Source organism: Pimephales promelas, chromosome 16, assembly GCF_988280905.1.
Source record: "Pimephales promelas chromosome 16, fPimPro1.hap1.1, whole genome shotgun sequence".
In the NCBI taxonomy this organism is placed as follows: domain Eukaryota; kingdom Metazoa; phylum Chordata; class Actinopteri; order Cypriniformes; family Leuciscidae; genus Pimephales; species Pimephales promelas.
Window position 1 is genome coordinate 3,097,740 of NC_142784.1, and position 17,088 is coordinate 3,114,827.

Here is a 17,088-nt window from a genome sequence, read left to right on the forward strand (position 1 = left end):
GAACAAGGGTCATCGTCCCAGCGAGAGAAAGCAGATGACAGCATGCGGTGTGGGTGAAAGGTTTCTTCATCCCGGTTAGCTGCACCTGATCTTTATAAGCCAAGTGTGTGGCCTGAACACGGGCTATACACTCTGCAGTTACTGCACTCACATTTAGCTTTACACAGCGGATAGCATCAAAAAGTGTTTTCTTTGCTCTATTTTACTTAAAACAGCATCTATCGTTCGTTATGTGCTGATGTATCTTAATATCATTATTATTTACACTGTGAATGTGGAAAGAGCAGTATTTCCGTCTGTCAAAGTGTTAATAGTGCATATCAGTGTATCGTTTAATAATAACAACATATTCAGTGTATAAAATCATAAATGGATGCTGCTGTATTCTAGCCATAAAGTAATAAACACTTCATTCTCACTATTAGATACCAGTTAGGCCTTTTATTTCTAACATTTTTTCCTTTTCTTTTTAAATAAATGCCTCTCTAAGCTGATACGCAATGGGGAAAGAGAAGAAATAGTTTGAAAAGAGGTGGATTTGAGCTTAAAGGGATGGTTCACTTTGAAATTAATTTTTGATATGTTTTATCTTACCTCAAGGGCATCCAAGATGTAGGTGTCTTTGTTTCCACAGTATTTTCAATTTTGATATTTTTAGGTCAAACCGTTGTTGTCTGTCAGTCATATAATGCAGGTTTAGGGGGTCCAGATTAAACATGATTTAATGTCTTGATGACATTGATGGCCTACACCTACATCTTGGATGTCCTTGAGGTAAGATAAAACATATCAACAATTAATTTCAAAGTGAACTATCCCTTTAAACTCACAGCACCTGCATTACTCTCCTCCATCCGTTACACTGATCCTGGTCTCCGGCTCAATCAGACGTCAGTGGGCGGAGTTTGAGACGAGCAAGACGGCCTATTGCAGTACTTTGAACATCTTTAACCCGTTTGTCCTTGAAATATTCATCTGTCACAAACGAAACCTCATGCATAAACTGTGTGAATGAACTGTGTTACTGAGTTGGCTGTAACGGTTATAGGACTTTTTGCATATGAAATGTACTAGTTGAAAATAATTGTTATTATGTCCTCCTCCATCACATCCATTTCATTAAACTTCATTTGAAATCAAAATGTAAACAAATTAAACATGAGAATTCAAAAACTGGAACGAAATGAAGAAACGCCAACAATTAAAGGGTTAGTTCACCCAAAAATGAAAATTCTGTCAGTATTTACTCACCCTCATGTTGTTCCAACCCCGTAAGACCTTCGTTCATCTTCGGAACACAAATTAAGATATTTAAGATATTAAGATCGCTCCTGCATACTAGTCCATAGGCTTCTTGAGGGAATGACACTTGCTGTCCTCGAAAAGTCATTAAAGACATCGTTAAAATAGTCCAAGTGACTACAGGGGCTCAATCTTAAGTTTATCAAACGACGAGAACACTTTTGTGCGCAAAAATACAACAAAAATAACGACTTTATTTCAACTATTCGTTTATTTCTCCCTCTGCCTCGAGTCAGTTTACTAGTTTAATAGCGTAAGCTTCTGTTATTGTACGTCACACGCATCACACACACATGACCAGCGTCAGCCAATAGTGAGCCTACTTGTGACGTAGCTCTACGCTATCACACTACGTTAACTGACTACAGGCTCATGGAGAAGGAAGTGAATAGTTGAAATAAAGTCGTCATTTTTGTTGTTTTTTTGCGCACAAAAGTGTTCTCGTCGTTTGATAAACTTAAGATTGAGCCCCTGTAGTCACTTGTACTATTTTAACGATGTCTTTAATGACTTTTCACTGCCAGCAAGTCATTCCCTCAAGAAGCCTATGGACTAGTATGCAGGAGCGATCTTAATATCTTAAATATCTTAATTTGTGTTCTGAAGATGAACGAAGGTCTTACGGGGTTGGAACAACATGAGGGTGAGTAAATACTGACAGAATTTTCATTTTTGGGTGAACTAACCCTTTAAGCTCTCATTTTGTTTCATTCTCTAATGTAAGTACTTGTGTTTTAACCCTTCCCATCTTGTCAGCCATAATCCTATTTTATTATTTTTTTTTCTTAAACATGAGGAAGAAACGCCTTAGGGAACATGAAATATCAAATTACACCGACCAAAGCTGAGTGTGAAGCACAAAACACGTGTGTCAGTGTACGTTCACACCGCCGCCGACTTGAGCTTCCAAAGCGTCCGGAAGTCATTCATGTTCAATGGAAGCTGGCTTCTCTCCGCTGTAAGGAGCGTCAAATCCATTGGCGTCACGTTTTGGGCGTTTCGAGCGTCAATCAGAAAGTTGAAAAGTAGCTCAACTTTATGGTAATGAGCTGTGACGCGGTTCAGCTGCAAAACACCAGCAACCAATCAGAATATAGACGTTATTCGCGCTGACTGACTCCGGAGAAACATACGATATAAACTTTCATTCCTACCAAAACATTAGTTCCGAGAAATGGAAGAGAAGCTATAATCGCCGTTGCTGGGTTTCCTATCATTTATGACATCACTTATGCTGTGTTCACACCAGACGCGAATAGCGCGTCAAATTCGCGCCTGACGCGTCTAGTTTGACGCTTGACCACTTTGTGTTAATTCGTGTGTCAAGAGTGAAACTGACACGCGTAAAGACAAAAGTTTGAAGCAAAAAGTACGCGCGTGACGCTCGTCAGAATCGAAATCCGTTGGCGGCCATTGTTTTTATGTCGACCGAGCATTCGTCAGAACAGCGGCGTGGGGATTATCGTCGCCATATTTGTGTCCACCGGACCCTTCAGAGGCGAACCACTGTTCCACTGTTATGCAGACGACACGCAGCTGTATATACCACTTAAATCAAATGACCCCACTGCCATAGATAGACTGTTGGCATGTTTAGAAGAAGTTAAGGCTTGGATGTCTACAAATCTCCTGAGCCTAAATGAATCAAAAACAGAATTGATTGTTTTTGGCCCCTCTGACCTTGAAAACACATCCGAAGCCAAATTGGGTCCTCTGAGCCTGTTTAGAAAACATCATGTAAAAAATCTGGGGATGATTTGTGATAGTGCACTTAAATTTGACAAACAGGTAAATGAAATCGTTAAAACGAGCTTCTTTAAACTGAGGATGATTTCAAGAATTAAGCCTTTTTTATCCCATAAAAATCTGGAAAAAATAATTCATGCATTTATCACTTCAAGAATAGATTACTGCAATTCTCTATATTATGTTGCCCAAAATAAAGTCTTAGATAGACTTCAGATGGTACGAAATGCGGCTGCAAGACTGTTGACAGGCACTCGCAAATTCGACCATATTACTCCGGTATTAAAAGCACTACATTGGTTGCCTGTCACTTTTAGGATTGAGTTCAAAATGTTGCTTTTTGTATTCAAATCTCTACATGGGTTAGCCCCATCTTATATTGCAGATCTAATCCAGGAACAAAATTCGATGAGATCACTACGATCAAATTCTCAGAAACGCCTTGACGTTCCTCGGTCAAAGATGAAATCTAGAGGGGATCACGCATTTGCGTTCGCAGCCCCTAAATTATGGAACAGTTTACCTCTATATATTAGGGACCTTCCTCCACTCAGTCAGTTTAAAAGTCACTTGAAAACTTACTTTTTTATGATAGCGTTCGATCAAGATATGCGTGAAGGGTGCTAGTGTTTTTTATTCTCTTTATAAATACATGTTGTTGATTGATGAAGCCTATATTACCTAATTAGATATGTGGATGTACATTTTTCTTTTATTCTTCTGTTTATGGTTTTACTCCCTGTACAGCACTATGGTCAACTCTGTTGTTTTATTCATTGCTTTATAAATAAATTTGAATTTGAACCGTTTGGCGAGTTTCACCATTCGCTCGCTCCAGGAGCTGCGCTGGATGACGGCCGCTGTCAGCGGTACTTCCGCCTGTCCCGCACCCAGTTTGATGACCTGTTGTCCCGCATCACAGTGAGGATCACCCTCGCCCTCATCCATCTAATCTAGCTGTCATTTATTTTTAATTTTGATGATAAATAGAGCCAGCCTTCAAAACTTATTAACCTGTCCTGTGATTATTTTCTCTCTCAAGTCCAGACACGAACTTTTGCACATGTATGTTGGTTGTCTTTACATCATAATAATATTTCATATAATCTTGATATGGAATGAATAACATTCAATACAAAATGTCTCATATATAGAAATAAAGTAAAGTGATCAAATATTTGCTTTGTTGTGCATAATCCCACCATGCATTTAGTCATTTTACAAAATAATTTATTGAAGCATCCAGACACTTCACCACGTGAGCAAGCAGCTAGGCTCCTGATTGGTTAACGCGGCGCGAATTCACGGCAAAGTTCAGATTTTTCAACTCGGGCGGCAGACGCGAATTCACGTCAAACGCGTGAATGCACAAATACCACTAACTAAATCATTCCCGCTTAACGCGCCAGACGCCTCATTCGCGCCGCAGGAATTTTTTACACGCATAACGCATTTTGCATTGACTTAACATTAAAATCATTCGCGCATGACGCGCTATTCGCGTCCGGTGTGAACGCACCATTATAGGGACCGCATGAGCGCAACTTTTATTTGAAATATTTCCAAACGGTCGTTTTAAAGCGGGAATGCAATTCATTTGCTCACATTGACACCGATTTGACCGCAAACAAAAATAGCGAACTATTATTTTTTTCCTGACCAAATGTGACCAAAGCGGTATAAAAACCTTAAATAATAATGGTCACCAAACCTTTTTATAGTGCCGGTTGCTGTTGCGTCCCCATACTTTTTGACAACCGAGTCGGTGGTGTGAACGTACCGTAATAGACCTGAGGAAACCATAACTAGGGCAAGGTTCAGTCTGTATGAATTTGTTAATGCTTTCTTCAGAAATGATACGATCTATCTTCATTTTCGCTCTAAAGAGGAAATGCTGGTCATGTTATCATTTCATATTGCTGAGAAGATGATAACACTCTGGTAACACCGAAAAATGGATTGGATTGATATCTTAAAAAATATTTTTAATATAGAGATTTTTTTTATCAGAAGGACTTGTTTGTTGAACTCTGCTCCAGATGTATAGAGTATATAACTCATATTGGACCAAATACCTTTTTGATTTGAGTAATGCGACTACCTCCCCCTTCTTTTGTAAATAGTTTCTGTGTTGATAACTTAAAGAGATATTATGGTTTGGTATTATAAAGAACTTTGTCACTGGAGAGTCTTGCTCTTCCAGTTTAAGGATTTTTTTGTAAACTGGTGAAGCTGTAAAAGTGACAAATGTGAACAGATTTTGAACCCTTTGCATTAAAAAAAACGTTTATTTTTTTATTTTTATTTTTAAAGACTTGTTTTCTTTCCGAAAAACATGTTAAATTGACTGAAACTGAAGCAGATGTAGAGGTGACGTTCATATGGAGCAGCATTTACAGTGAAACACCCGCTCTCCTGTGTATGAACATAATATACCTCTAAAACACATATAGTAATGCTGTAATGTATGTAATTTGGCTGTGTCAGTTTTATTTCCATTAATTGTTCAGCCATAACTTGAAATATATGCGGTAAATGTACATAGAGCGTAGCAAGTGCAGAACTGGCAAGGCAGATTTTGTTTTTTAGGGGGTCAAAATGATTTCTGTGTAAACAAACCAGAGGAAAAGAGGATTCAGATGATTCAGGCACAATCAAGGAATTCAGAAGGTCATAAATCTTTCTTGTCCAATAAACAACTCTTGCTCTTGTGGAAACACTAAATAATACAGCTAGCAGTGAATGCATTCAAACAAAAGGCCACACAAAGTTTCCCTTCATTAACACGATCTCTGAATTATAGATCAGCTCTTCCATGCTTTGCTCGTGTGTGATCCGGCTGCAGTAAGTGTGTGAATTGAGTGTAACTAGAGCGGCTGCCCGTGAGACCGAGGTGAGGAGAGACGGCGGAGATGCGGTTTCGGACGGGTTGGACTCACCATGATGAGCCCGGTGGAGATGGGCTCTGAACAGCCATGACACAACTCCCCAAATTTGGCCCAGTAGTCCTTCTTACAGAAGAGACGGCCGTCCTTCTCATAGTACCAGTGTGAGAGAGACGCCCCGCACTCACAACACCTGCGGATCAAACACACAACACACACACAAGGTGAATGATGATGGGAATATTCCCAGTATTCATTGGTGAATTGTTGTTGGAGGAGCTTCACTGCAGGTGTGAACTGTGATCACTGTGTTTTTACCCAATCTGCATTTAAAAAGCACAGGGCCATCATGTTAAACATAGCAGCTGAAAAACCTCGTTGTCTCCAAAAGTTCCCTGTTTTCAGCTCATTCATTATGGTGATGTCTGAGATCTTCTGTAAATTGTTTTATTGGTGTCAACAGGCTGAAACAAACCACAGCATCATCAACTTTTACTTCAGTTCTTGTCTTTGCTCTTTCACTTCTATTGAGTCTGAAACATTAAAACATATTATATTATTAGAATGAGTTCTGGAGGATAAATGTGAATTTTCAAGTGAATCCTGATATAATAACAGAAAACAAGTGAGATCTGTTTATCAAATGTTGTAAACTGTACAAGATTATGATCTAAGTGCATTTATATTCCTATATCAATTGCTTATTTTCACAGCTATTATGATTGGTATAATATATATTCCTGCAAACTAGAAATATCTATGAATAAAACAAAAAATACAGTACTATTTTTCTATCGCAGAAAAGCAACAAGAACAACTAAAACAAAATAGAAGTGATTTACAGGCCAGAGTTTCTATTTATAACATGTTTGCAGAATTGAGTGATTTAGCCAATCACAGACATATATTTTGATTTCTTGAACGCAATGGCCAATCAGAAGCATTTAAGATATACTTCCCTCACCACTCAAAACAGACTTTTTGTTCAGAGCTGAATTCTGTATGCGGGCAAATCCTCTAATTAAAACAAAGTATAGATATTATGAAAGATTCATTGATGATAACAGAGATGTGCGAGATTGCGATGAACTGATGTCAGCTTTTTAGGACGTATTATTATTACTGCTGATTGGGGCGGACACACCCCCTACTGCTGATTGGGGCGGACACACCCCCTACTGCTGATTGGGGCGGACACACCCCCTACTGCTGATTGGGGCGGACACACCCCCTACTGCTGATTGGGGCGGACACACCCCCTACTGCTGATTGGGATGGACACACCCCCTACTGCTGATTGGGGCGGACACACCCCCTACTGCTGATTGGGGCGGACACACCCCCTACTGCTGATTGGGATGGACACACCCCCTACTGCTGATTGGGGCGGACACACCCCCTACTGCTGATTGGGGCGGACACACCCCCTACTGCTGATTGGGGTGGACACACCCCCTACTGCTGATTGGGGCGGACACCCCCTACTGCTGATTGGGGCGGACACACCACCTACTGCTGATTGGGGCGGACACACCCCCTACTGCTGATTGGGGCGGACACACCCCCTACTGCTGATTGGGGTGGACACACCCCCTACTGCTGATTGGGGCGGACACACCCCCTACTGCTGATTGGGATGGACACACCCCCTACTGCTGATTGGGGCGTACACACCCCCTACTGCTGATTGGGGCGGACACACCCCCTACTGCTGATTAGGGCGGACACACCTCCTACTGCTGATTGGGGTGGACACACCCCCTACTGCTGATTGGGGCGGACACACCCCCTACTGCTGATTGGGATGGACACACCCCCTACTGCTGATTGGGGTGGACACACCCCCTACTGCTGATTGGGGCGTACACACCCCCTACTGCTGATTGGGATGGACACACCCTCTACTGCTGATTGGGGCGGACACACCCCCTACTGCTGATTGGGATGGACACACCCTCTACTGCTGATTGGGGCGGACACACCCCCTACTGCTGATTGGGATGGACACACCCTCTACTGCTGATTGGGGCGGACACACCCCCTACTGCTGATTGGGATGGACACACCCCCTACTGCTGATTGGGGCGGACACACCCCCTACTGCTGATTGGGGCGGACACACCCCCTACTGCTGATTGGGGTGGACACACCCCCTACTGCTGATTGGGGCGGACACCCCCTACTGCTGATTGGGGCGGACACACCCCCTACTGCTGATTGGGGCGGACACACCCCCTACTGCTGATTGGGGCGGACACACCCCCTACTGCTGATTGGGGTGGACACACCCCCTACTGCTGATTGGGGCGGACACACCCCCTACTGCTGATTGGGATGGACACACCCCCTACTGCTGATTGGGGCGTACACACCCCCTACTGCTGATTGGGGCGGACACACCCCCTACTGCTGATTAGGGCGGACACACCTCCTACTGCTGATTGGGGTGGACACACCCCCTACTGCTGATTGGGGCGGACACACCCCCTACTGCTGATTGGGATGGACACACCCCCTACTGCTGATTGGGGTGGACACACCCCCTACTGCTGATTGGGGCGTACACACCCCCTACTGCTGATTGGGATGGACACACCCCCTACTGCTGATTGGGGCGGACACACCCCCTACTGCTGATTGGGGCGGACACACCCCCTACTGCTGATTGGGGCGGACACACCCCCTACTGCTGATTGGGGCGGACACACCCCTACTGCTGATTGGGGCGGACACACCCCTACTGCTGATTGGGGCGGACACACCCCCTACTGCTGATTGGGGCACCCCCCCCATATAAGTGAACACACCCCCTACTGCTGATTGGCTATCTCTCTCCTTCCCATCATGAGTGGAACACCCCCTACTGCTGATTGACTCACTCTCTCCCCCCCATCATGAGTGGACACGCCCCCTAATGCTGATTGGCTCACTCTCGCTTTACCCCCCCCATCATGAGTGGACACGCCCCCTACTGCTGATTGACTCACTCTCTCCCCCCCATCATGAGTGGACACGCCCCCTAATGCTGATTGGCTCACTCTCTTTACCCCCGCCCATCATGAGTGGACACGCCCCCTACTGCTGATTGGCTCACTCTCTCCCCCCCATCAGTAATAAAAATGCATATAATAGTTGGTCTCTATGGGTGCTGTGCAGTGACATACACGGCACTGTTACTGTGTTTTATGACTACTGGAACACTGGATTGACTGGCCAACATCCACCAGCACTACTGTTTTATAGGGTGTACTCACACTAGGCACGGTTGCCATGAACCGGGCCCGAGTACGATTGTCCCCCCTCCCCACTCCCCCTCTGGCCTGCACTTACATAGGGTTTCAGCATTCGTGCCGGAGCACGCTTACGTCATCATTATGGTTTCGGGATAAACAAGAAGAGCGGCGCTCTCTGAACACAATGGAGTCCATCGCTCTGTTTTCTTTGTGGATAATTTTGTGCCGTTTGGTCCACGGTGGTCCACAGCCCTCTCACAGCCTGTTGTTAAACAGATGTGTCGCCTTAGTAGCGCGAAAATTTTCATGTAATCGTGCTGCTCGTATGAGGAGGTTTGCAAGGTACCAGCTGAAGTGCAGCAAGGACTTTGGAGCTTTCATTACGGACTACAGTTCCCAAAACCATAACTTCACGCGTCCTGTTCCGTGCTCCAGCACGGTTAGCGCTCACACTGCATGCAAACCGCGCCCCGAGTCCAACTGAACCGTGCTCTGGCCCACCTCTTCCAAGCGGGCCAGGGCCGGCTAATCGAGCCGCGCCCGGGCACGGTTCGGACCACTCAGAATAGTCCAACGAACCACGCTTTGGTGGTCAAACGCACTCGGGCACGGTGCAAACTGGCTAGTGTGAGTACACCCATAATCTAACAAATCTAGCAATTAGTCTTGCTGTGGTGGTCTGTGTCACCATCATTCGGCCATACACCATTACATTATTTTTCCAGATAATGTGATAATGAACAGATTTCAATACCCTGCTCCTCCACCACATCCGGTGTTATCGCTTATTTATTTACCGGTGTGAAAATGTCCCCACCATGACATGTCTACTAACAATGGATAACACCAGGAAACAAAATAATGCATTCATGACCATGATAATACTCAGTATAACTCAGTGAGAACATGTTTCAGCAGAGCTAAACCCATGAGCTTCAGCATGACGTCAGATGATCCATCATTGGTGTCATTTACAGCAGCCAGAGGCGGATATCTCTGGATTGATCTGATCAGAGCCCGAGGGAGTCCACTCATTCATGACCATCTGCCACACAATGACCCATCATGCCCTCTGAATGGTGACAGGCCTCTCCAGGTTTAAACCCTAATCCAAATCAATGCACGTCAAGATAATGTCTGTACCTCATTATGACAGAGGGGTAAGTGAGTTGTTAATCAGTTTGAGCACAGTTTGTTGTGCTTATGATCATCACATGAATGGAAATCAGCTGATCGGAGTGAAGAAGAGGCAGTGTACTTCAGCATTACCTTGAGCTCAAGGAAGCAATTAAGAAACTTTATGCACTGGAAGTTGCAACGTCACATGAATGCATTTGTGCTGTACCTTACAGTGCATTAAAGGGATAGTTCACGCAAAATTGAAAATGCTGTCATCATTGACTCACCCTCAAGTTGTTCCAAACCTGAATGAAGAAAATGTGAAACCAAACAGTTGTGAGGCAACATTGACTTCCATAGTATGTAAAAAAATAGTATGCACAAATTGTTTGGTTGCACATATTCCTATTGTGTTGTTCAGCAGAAGAAAGAAATTCATGCAGGTTAGGAACAACTTTGAGGGCAAGTAAATAATGACTTTATTATTGCACTTGGCAAGTGTTGTTATCCAATGGCAGACTGTTGAGTCGTTCCTGTATTTCGCTCAAATTGTGCCTTATTTGTTAGCCTGGCAAGCCAGACCTATCAATATGTTAGGTCTGGGAACTCACAATTGGCATACGTCAATCAGAGGGGCGGGATAAAAGGTTGTCTTTCAATATCCCTCTGCACGCCATAGGATAGATCTAACCAACCAGAGCAATGAACGGCTGTGGATAAGTGAGTCCAATGTGTTTTCCCTCAAGTTATTGAAAATGATTACTGAAAATGTTTGCTGATTGAGGTGAGGATTGGGGTTGATCCATTCATAAAGCAGCTGTTTTTGTACTGTGCACAAATAGGGACAGGTATTACAAGATTTTTTCTTCTTCCTGTTCCTTTTTTTCGTTCATGGAAATGAAGTAATATGTTGTAAAACGGCATGAACGAATAAATAAATAATAATAAAAAAGTTGATATATTAAACTTTTGCCATATCCTGTCGTCAAAACTCAGAACACATCTTCCTTAAAGAATGACTTAAGTGACGTTTTCTAAACTCCAAGTCAAGCCGAATCGAAAGGCTGATGTTCGCCAGCAGCATCTTGTTTGTTTTCAAGGGAAATCACCAATGGAAATCACGCCGCAGAACCGTCACAACTGCCGTCATTGTGTTAAGCCCGCCCACCAACTCTATACACGATGTGACTGGCCGGACCAGAGTTTGGTTTTTCCACTTCGAAAGCCAACGGAGAGTTGCTACACCACACTTTGCTGCAAAATGATTTTGCGTCTAGATTTCTAGGCTACCTTATTTGTATGTGAGCCGCATCATTAAGGAACTGCTGTGAACTGAACTTGAATGGCCACTACTGTATTCATGTGCAACCAGGAAATGCACTTGTCCTCTTAACAATGGACCATAGACTGGCGAGTAAGCGTGTCAAAGGCATTATTAAACCTATTCCCGTTTACTCGATGATTGACAGAGTGGCCCCGATGAATGCAGATAAAGAGGATTATTTTTAGAAAGCAGGAACAACTTGACCGTTACTACTCGTCTGGGAAATCCAAAAAAAGCTGATGCTTCCTGTAATTTACCAGTGTTTAGAGAGGGAAGTACATGTTTCAGCTTGTTTATAATTCTAGATAATAGCACATGTAGTGATGATAATAGTTTGAACAGCATTTCCTTAGACAGATACAGGTATAGGGCCCTATAAAATCCGTTTTATTTTTTCCCAAATTCCGTTATTTCCATTATCATTTTTGGGAATTTAGTTTTTTTTTTTATCCTTTACTGTTATTTTAGTTGTAAAAAGAGCTTTTAATGTTAATGATTAAAATGTACACAAATAAAATAGGCATTTACTCTTAAAATGACAAATACTGCATGACGCAACATAACACTGCACAATAAGTACTTCAAGTAACAACAAAATATGATTATGAGCTTTAAACTGTCCTGTAAAATAAATTATATTAGTTTATATAAGTTAAAATAAAAGTCACACTCTACCTGCGTCGTAATGTGCATACTATCCATCCTAAATAGTATGTGACATTAGTAACTGTCAATACTATTTCGGGCATAGTATGCACATTGGGACGCAGCTTCTGTCTCTCGCGCGCACTGTCGCGCGCTCTTTCAGACACACTCGGTCTCTCTTGCGCGCACTGTTGAGCTTGCTGTCTCGTAGTCTCTCTCGCGCGCTCTCGACTCGGACACACACTCGGTCCGGCACCTCATAGATAGACGTGCACGGAGGGAACTGTGTGTGTGTGCGACGAGTTTCTTAACTTTTTCGCCGACGAAAGCAGAGCCGCGGAGAGCCACTTCGCCATGCTTTCAGTGGAAACGCGGCTATTGTTTTGATGCCGTCATGAGCTGAAATGACGAAAGGGGTTGTGTCGCCCAGATTTGCTTCCCCGTCTCTCTGCATTTTCCCCAGACATGCCTTCTTCTCCCACACAAATACCGAATTTCATTCCAAATATATAAAATTCCGCGTTAACACTAGATTCCACATTAATTGGCCAATTCCGCGATTCCGTCCGTGATTCCGTGATCGCGGAAATTATAGGGCCCTACAGGTATATAGAAATTAGTCAAAGGCCAACTACTTACATTTTTGTCAGAACAACCAACGTCATCTCCAGAGAGTCCGAGAGCTGTTTGTCCAACATGTCCAAAGCTGCAATAATGCAGACACCACCACAGCCTAATCTTTCTGAAGAGTTCACTTCAGAACTAAAATCTCCTGATAGTTTACTCAACTCCACATCATCCAAGATGTCCACGTCTTTCTTTCTTCAGTCGAAAAGAAATGAAGGGTTTTGAGGAACACACTCCAGGATGTTTCTCCATAAAATGGACTTCAATGGGGCCCAATGGGCCGAAGGTCCAGATGTGAGTTTCAGTGCAGCTTCAAAGTCTCGACTAGGTCGGTACTCCCACCTACGTCACACGCGATTGCGTAAAGTCATGGACGTGCAAGACGAGCATTTGTGGTTAAAATGTATATAAATTAGTGCTGTCAAACGATTAAAATATTTAATCGTGATTAATCGCATTAATGTCATAGTTAACTTCTTTTTGAAATCAAGATACATTATTTTTTTTTAATTTTAATGCTCTTATCAACATGGTAAAGTGGATCCTCAAAACCCTTCATTTCTTTTCGACTGAAGACAGAAATGAACATCTTGGATGACGTTTTAATTCTGAAGTGAACTCCTCCTTTAAGGTTTGATTAAATCACTAAGTAATAGAGCACAGCTGAAGTGTCGGGCTGAATGAAAGTGAAGTGTTTGTCAATGCAGGACTGTCCATTAGACTGATGAAACCTATCCAGTCAGGCAGACGCTGGGGATGCTGGGTAATCTATGATGCGTGATCCCCAGGGCTCTGTTATCAGCCTCTAATGATGAAAGCAGAGCCGGTCCGGATGCTGTTAATCGTTCGCTCTGTCGTCTGTCTCGGATCTGCCCCATCATCTCTAACTTAAAGCAGACCCTCCCTCCGTTCACCGCCCATCTGCTGATCCCAAACCACACCACACCGTGACATTCGGACGTGCACCAACCCACAGCAGTTCGTTCAGGTTTCAGGAGAACAACAACGTGTTTGTCTCCAATGTTTCTCTCAGAGATTTCTTATTAGAATCAGAGAAAACTATCAAATAAATCAACAGTAACTCGGATCATTTGGTCCTGGAAGAATTTGTTCTGAATTGAGTTCATATTGATTTTTGATTCCACGTAATAAGAAATCTTCTGCTAACTGGTTTTACCAATATTTTTTCCCTGATATTTAAGCATATCTGATTCATACGGAGCCCCTCTAGTCCCACTTTGGTAAAAAAAAAAAATTATAACTATCTTGTGGCCTCAAGATACTAACTCGTGGCCTCAAGATAGTAACTCGTGGCCTCAAGATAGTAACTCGTGGCCTCAAGATACTAACTCGTGGCCTCAAGATACTAACTCGTGGCCTCAAGATAGTAACTCGTGGCCTCAAGATACTAACTCGTGGCCTCAAGATACTAACTCGTGGCCTCAAGATAGTAACTCGTGGCCTCAAGATAGTAACTCGTGGCCTCAAGATAGTAACTCGTGGCCACAAGATACTAACTCGTGGCCTCAAGATAGTAACTCGTGGCCTCAAGATACTAACTCGTGGCCTCAAGATAGTAACTCGTGGCCTCAAGATACTAACTCGTGGCCTCAAGATAGTAACTCGTGGCCTCAAGATACTAACTCGTGGCCTCAAGATACTAACTCGTGGCCTCAAGATACTAACTCGTGGCCTCAAGATACTAACTCGTGGCCTCAAGATAGTAACTCGTGGCCTCAAGATAGTAACTCGTGGCCTCAAGATACTAACTCGTGGCCTCAGGATAGTAACTCGTGGCCTCAAGATAGTAACTCGTGGCCTCAAGATAGTAACTCGTGGCCTCAAGATAGTAACTCGTGGCCTCAAGATAGTAACTCGTGGCCTCAAGATAGTAACTCGTGGCCTCAAGATAGTAACTCGTGGCCTCAAGATAGTAACTCGTGGCCTCAAGATAGTAACTCGTGGCCTCAAGATAGTAACTCGTGGCCTCAAGATAGTAACTCGTGGCCTCAAGATAGTAACTCGTGGCCTCAAGATAGTAACTCGTGGCCTCAAGATAGTAACTCGTGGCCTCAAGATACTAACTCGTGGCCTCAAGATACTAACTCGTGGCCTCAAGATACTAACTCGTGGCCTCAAGATAGTAACTCGTGGCCTCAAGATAGTAACTCGTGGCCACAAGATACTAACTCGTGGCCTCAAGATAGTAACTCGTGGCCTCAAGATACTAACTCGTGGCCTCAAGATAGTAACTCGTGGCCTCAAGATACTAACTCGTGGCCTCAAGATAGTAACTCGTGGCCTCAAGATACTAACTCGTGGCCTCAAGATACTAACTCGTGGCCTCAAGATAGTAACTCGTGGCCTCAAGATACTAACTCGTGGCCTCAAGATAGTAACTCGTGGCCTCAAGATAGTAACTCGTGGCCTCAAGATAGTAACTCGTGGCCTCAAGATAGTAACTCGTGGCCTCAAGATTAGTGTTGTCAAAAAACTCGGTACTTCGGTACCAAGTCGGTACTAAAAAAAAAAATGTTACGGTACCAGCTTTTCTAGGTACCGAATACCAGGTTCGTCCAGTTCTGTTCTAGACGCGATGTCTGAAACGTGCACAGTTGCGTCCTCTTCATAACGCTGATATGGCTCTCTCTCTCTCTCTGAATCCACTTGTTGAAACGAAAGGAGGAAAGAGCCACATATGGAAATATTTTGGATTAGGCTAATGTCACGTTGCCATAAGAGGCCGATTACATGCAAATTCGCAATTTCAAATATAGGCGCAAGGCAAGCGCGCTCATAATAAAAACTCGTTGGCGTTGCATAGCAACGACAGACGGCGCGTGAGAGCAAGCGCTTTGGAAAGAATAAGCACGCGCAAAAATATAATTAAAAAACACGCGCGACATGTGAACGGCCTCTAAAGTGCTTTCGGGGTAGTTTTACGAGTACATGAGCACAGTAGTATCTACCCGACACCAGAGTACTATGGTAGGCTATTAGTATTGTCATTTAATGTCAATGCCAGTTCTAGGCGTATTCTTGCCTTTATAACTCAGCAGGTTTAAAAAGCCTTTTTAAAATTAAATATGAATGCAGTTTTAGATTAAATAAAAGGACAATCAAGTCAAATAAAACATGTTTTATGGTAATGCTACAAAGATACCATTCATAAACATTACTTAGTTATCAACACATTGAGTGAACAATATATTTTTACAACATTAATTAATGTTTGAAAATGTTATTTATTACAAACACCTGATTGTTAATGTTTGTTCACTTAATTCATTGTGCATTAAATAAATAATGGATTAAAACTTTACAAACAACTTTAAAAATGTGTTAGTGTATAATATTGTTTATTTTAGGTCATTTTATCTAATCTTTTTCTAAAGTGTTTATAATACAAATGTACAGTTTCCATACTTGTAACCGTGATAAACACTTAAATATATGTAAATTTAAACTAAGCTTTGGTACCGAAATTGGTACAGAGAACCGTGAATTTTAACTGGTATCGGTACCGAATACTGAAATTTTGGTACCGTGACAACACTACTCAAGATAGTAACTCGTGGCCTCAAGATAGTAACTCGTGGCCTCAAGATAGTAACTCGTGGCCTCAAGATAGTAACTCGTGGCCACAAGATACTAACTCGTGGCCTCAAGATAGTAACTCGTGGCCTCAAGATAGTAACTTGTGGCCTCAAGATAGTAACTCGTGGCCTCAAGATAGTAACTCGTGGCCTCAAGATAGTAACTCGTGGCCTCAAGATAGTAACTCGTGGCCTCAAGATAGTAACTCGTGGCCACAAGATACTAACTCGTGGCCTCAAGATAGTAACTCGTGGCCTCAAGATAGTAACTCGTGGCCTCAAGATAGTAACTCGTGGCCTCAAGATACTAACTCGTGGCCTCAAGATACTAACTCGTGGCCTCAAGATACTAACTCGTGGCCTCAAGATAGTAACTCGTGGCCTCAAGATAGTAACTCGTGGCCTCAAGATAGTAACTCGTGGCCTCAAGATACTAACTCGTGGCCTCAAGATACTAACTCGTGGCCTCAAGATACTAACTCGTGGCCTCAAGATAGTAACTCGTGGCCTCAAGATAGTAACTCGTGGCCTCAAGATAGTAACTCGTGGCCTCAAGATAGTAACTCGTGGCCTCAAGATACTAACTCGTGGCCTCAAGATACTAACTCGTG

At 43.1% G+C, this 17,088-nt stretch overlaps 1 protein-coding gene across 3 annotated transcripts in view; it reads right to left on the minus strand.

Annotated features, from left to right (window-relative positions):
* limk1a (LIM domain kinase 1a) overlaps positions 1 to 17,088 on the minus strand; it is a 112,496-nt gene that overhangs the window by 51,244 nt on the left and 44,164 nt on the right. For all 3 annotated transcript variants that reach the window (XM_039654099.2, XM_039654101.2, XM_039654100.2), the window contains one exon: positions 5,988 to 6,126. In XM_039654099.2, the coding sequence (XP_039510033.2) occupies positions 5,988 to 6,126 (139 nt within the window). The remainder of the gene's footprint in view (positions 1 to 5,987; positions 6,127 to 17,088) is intronic.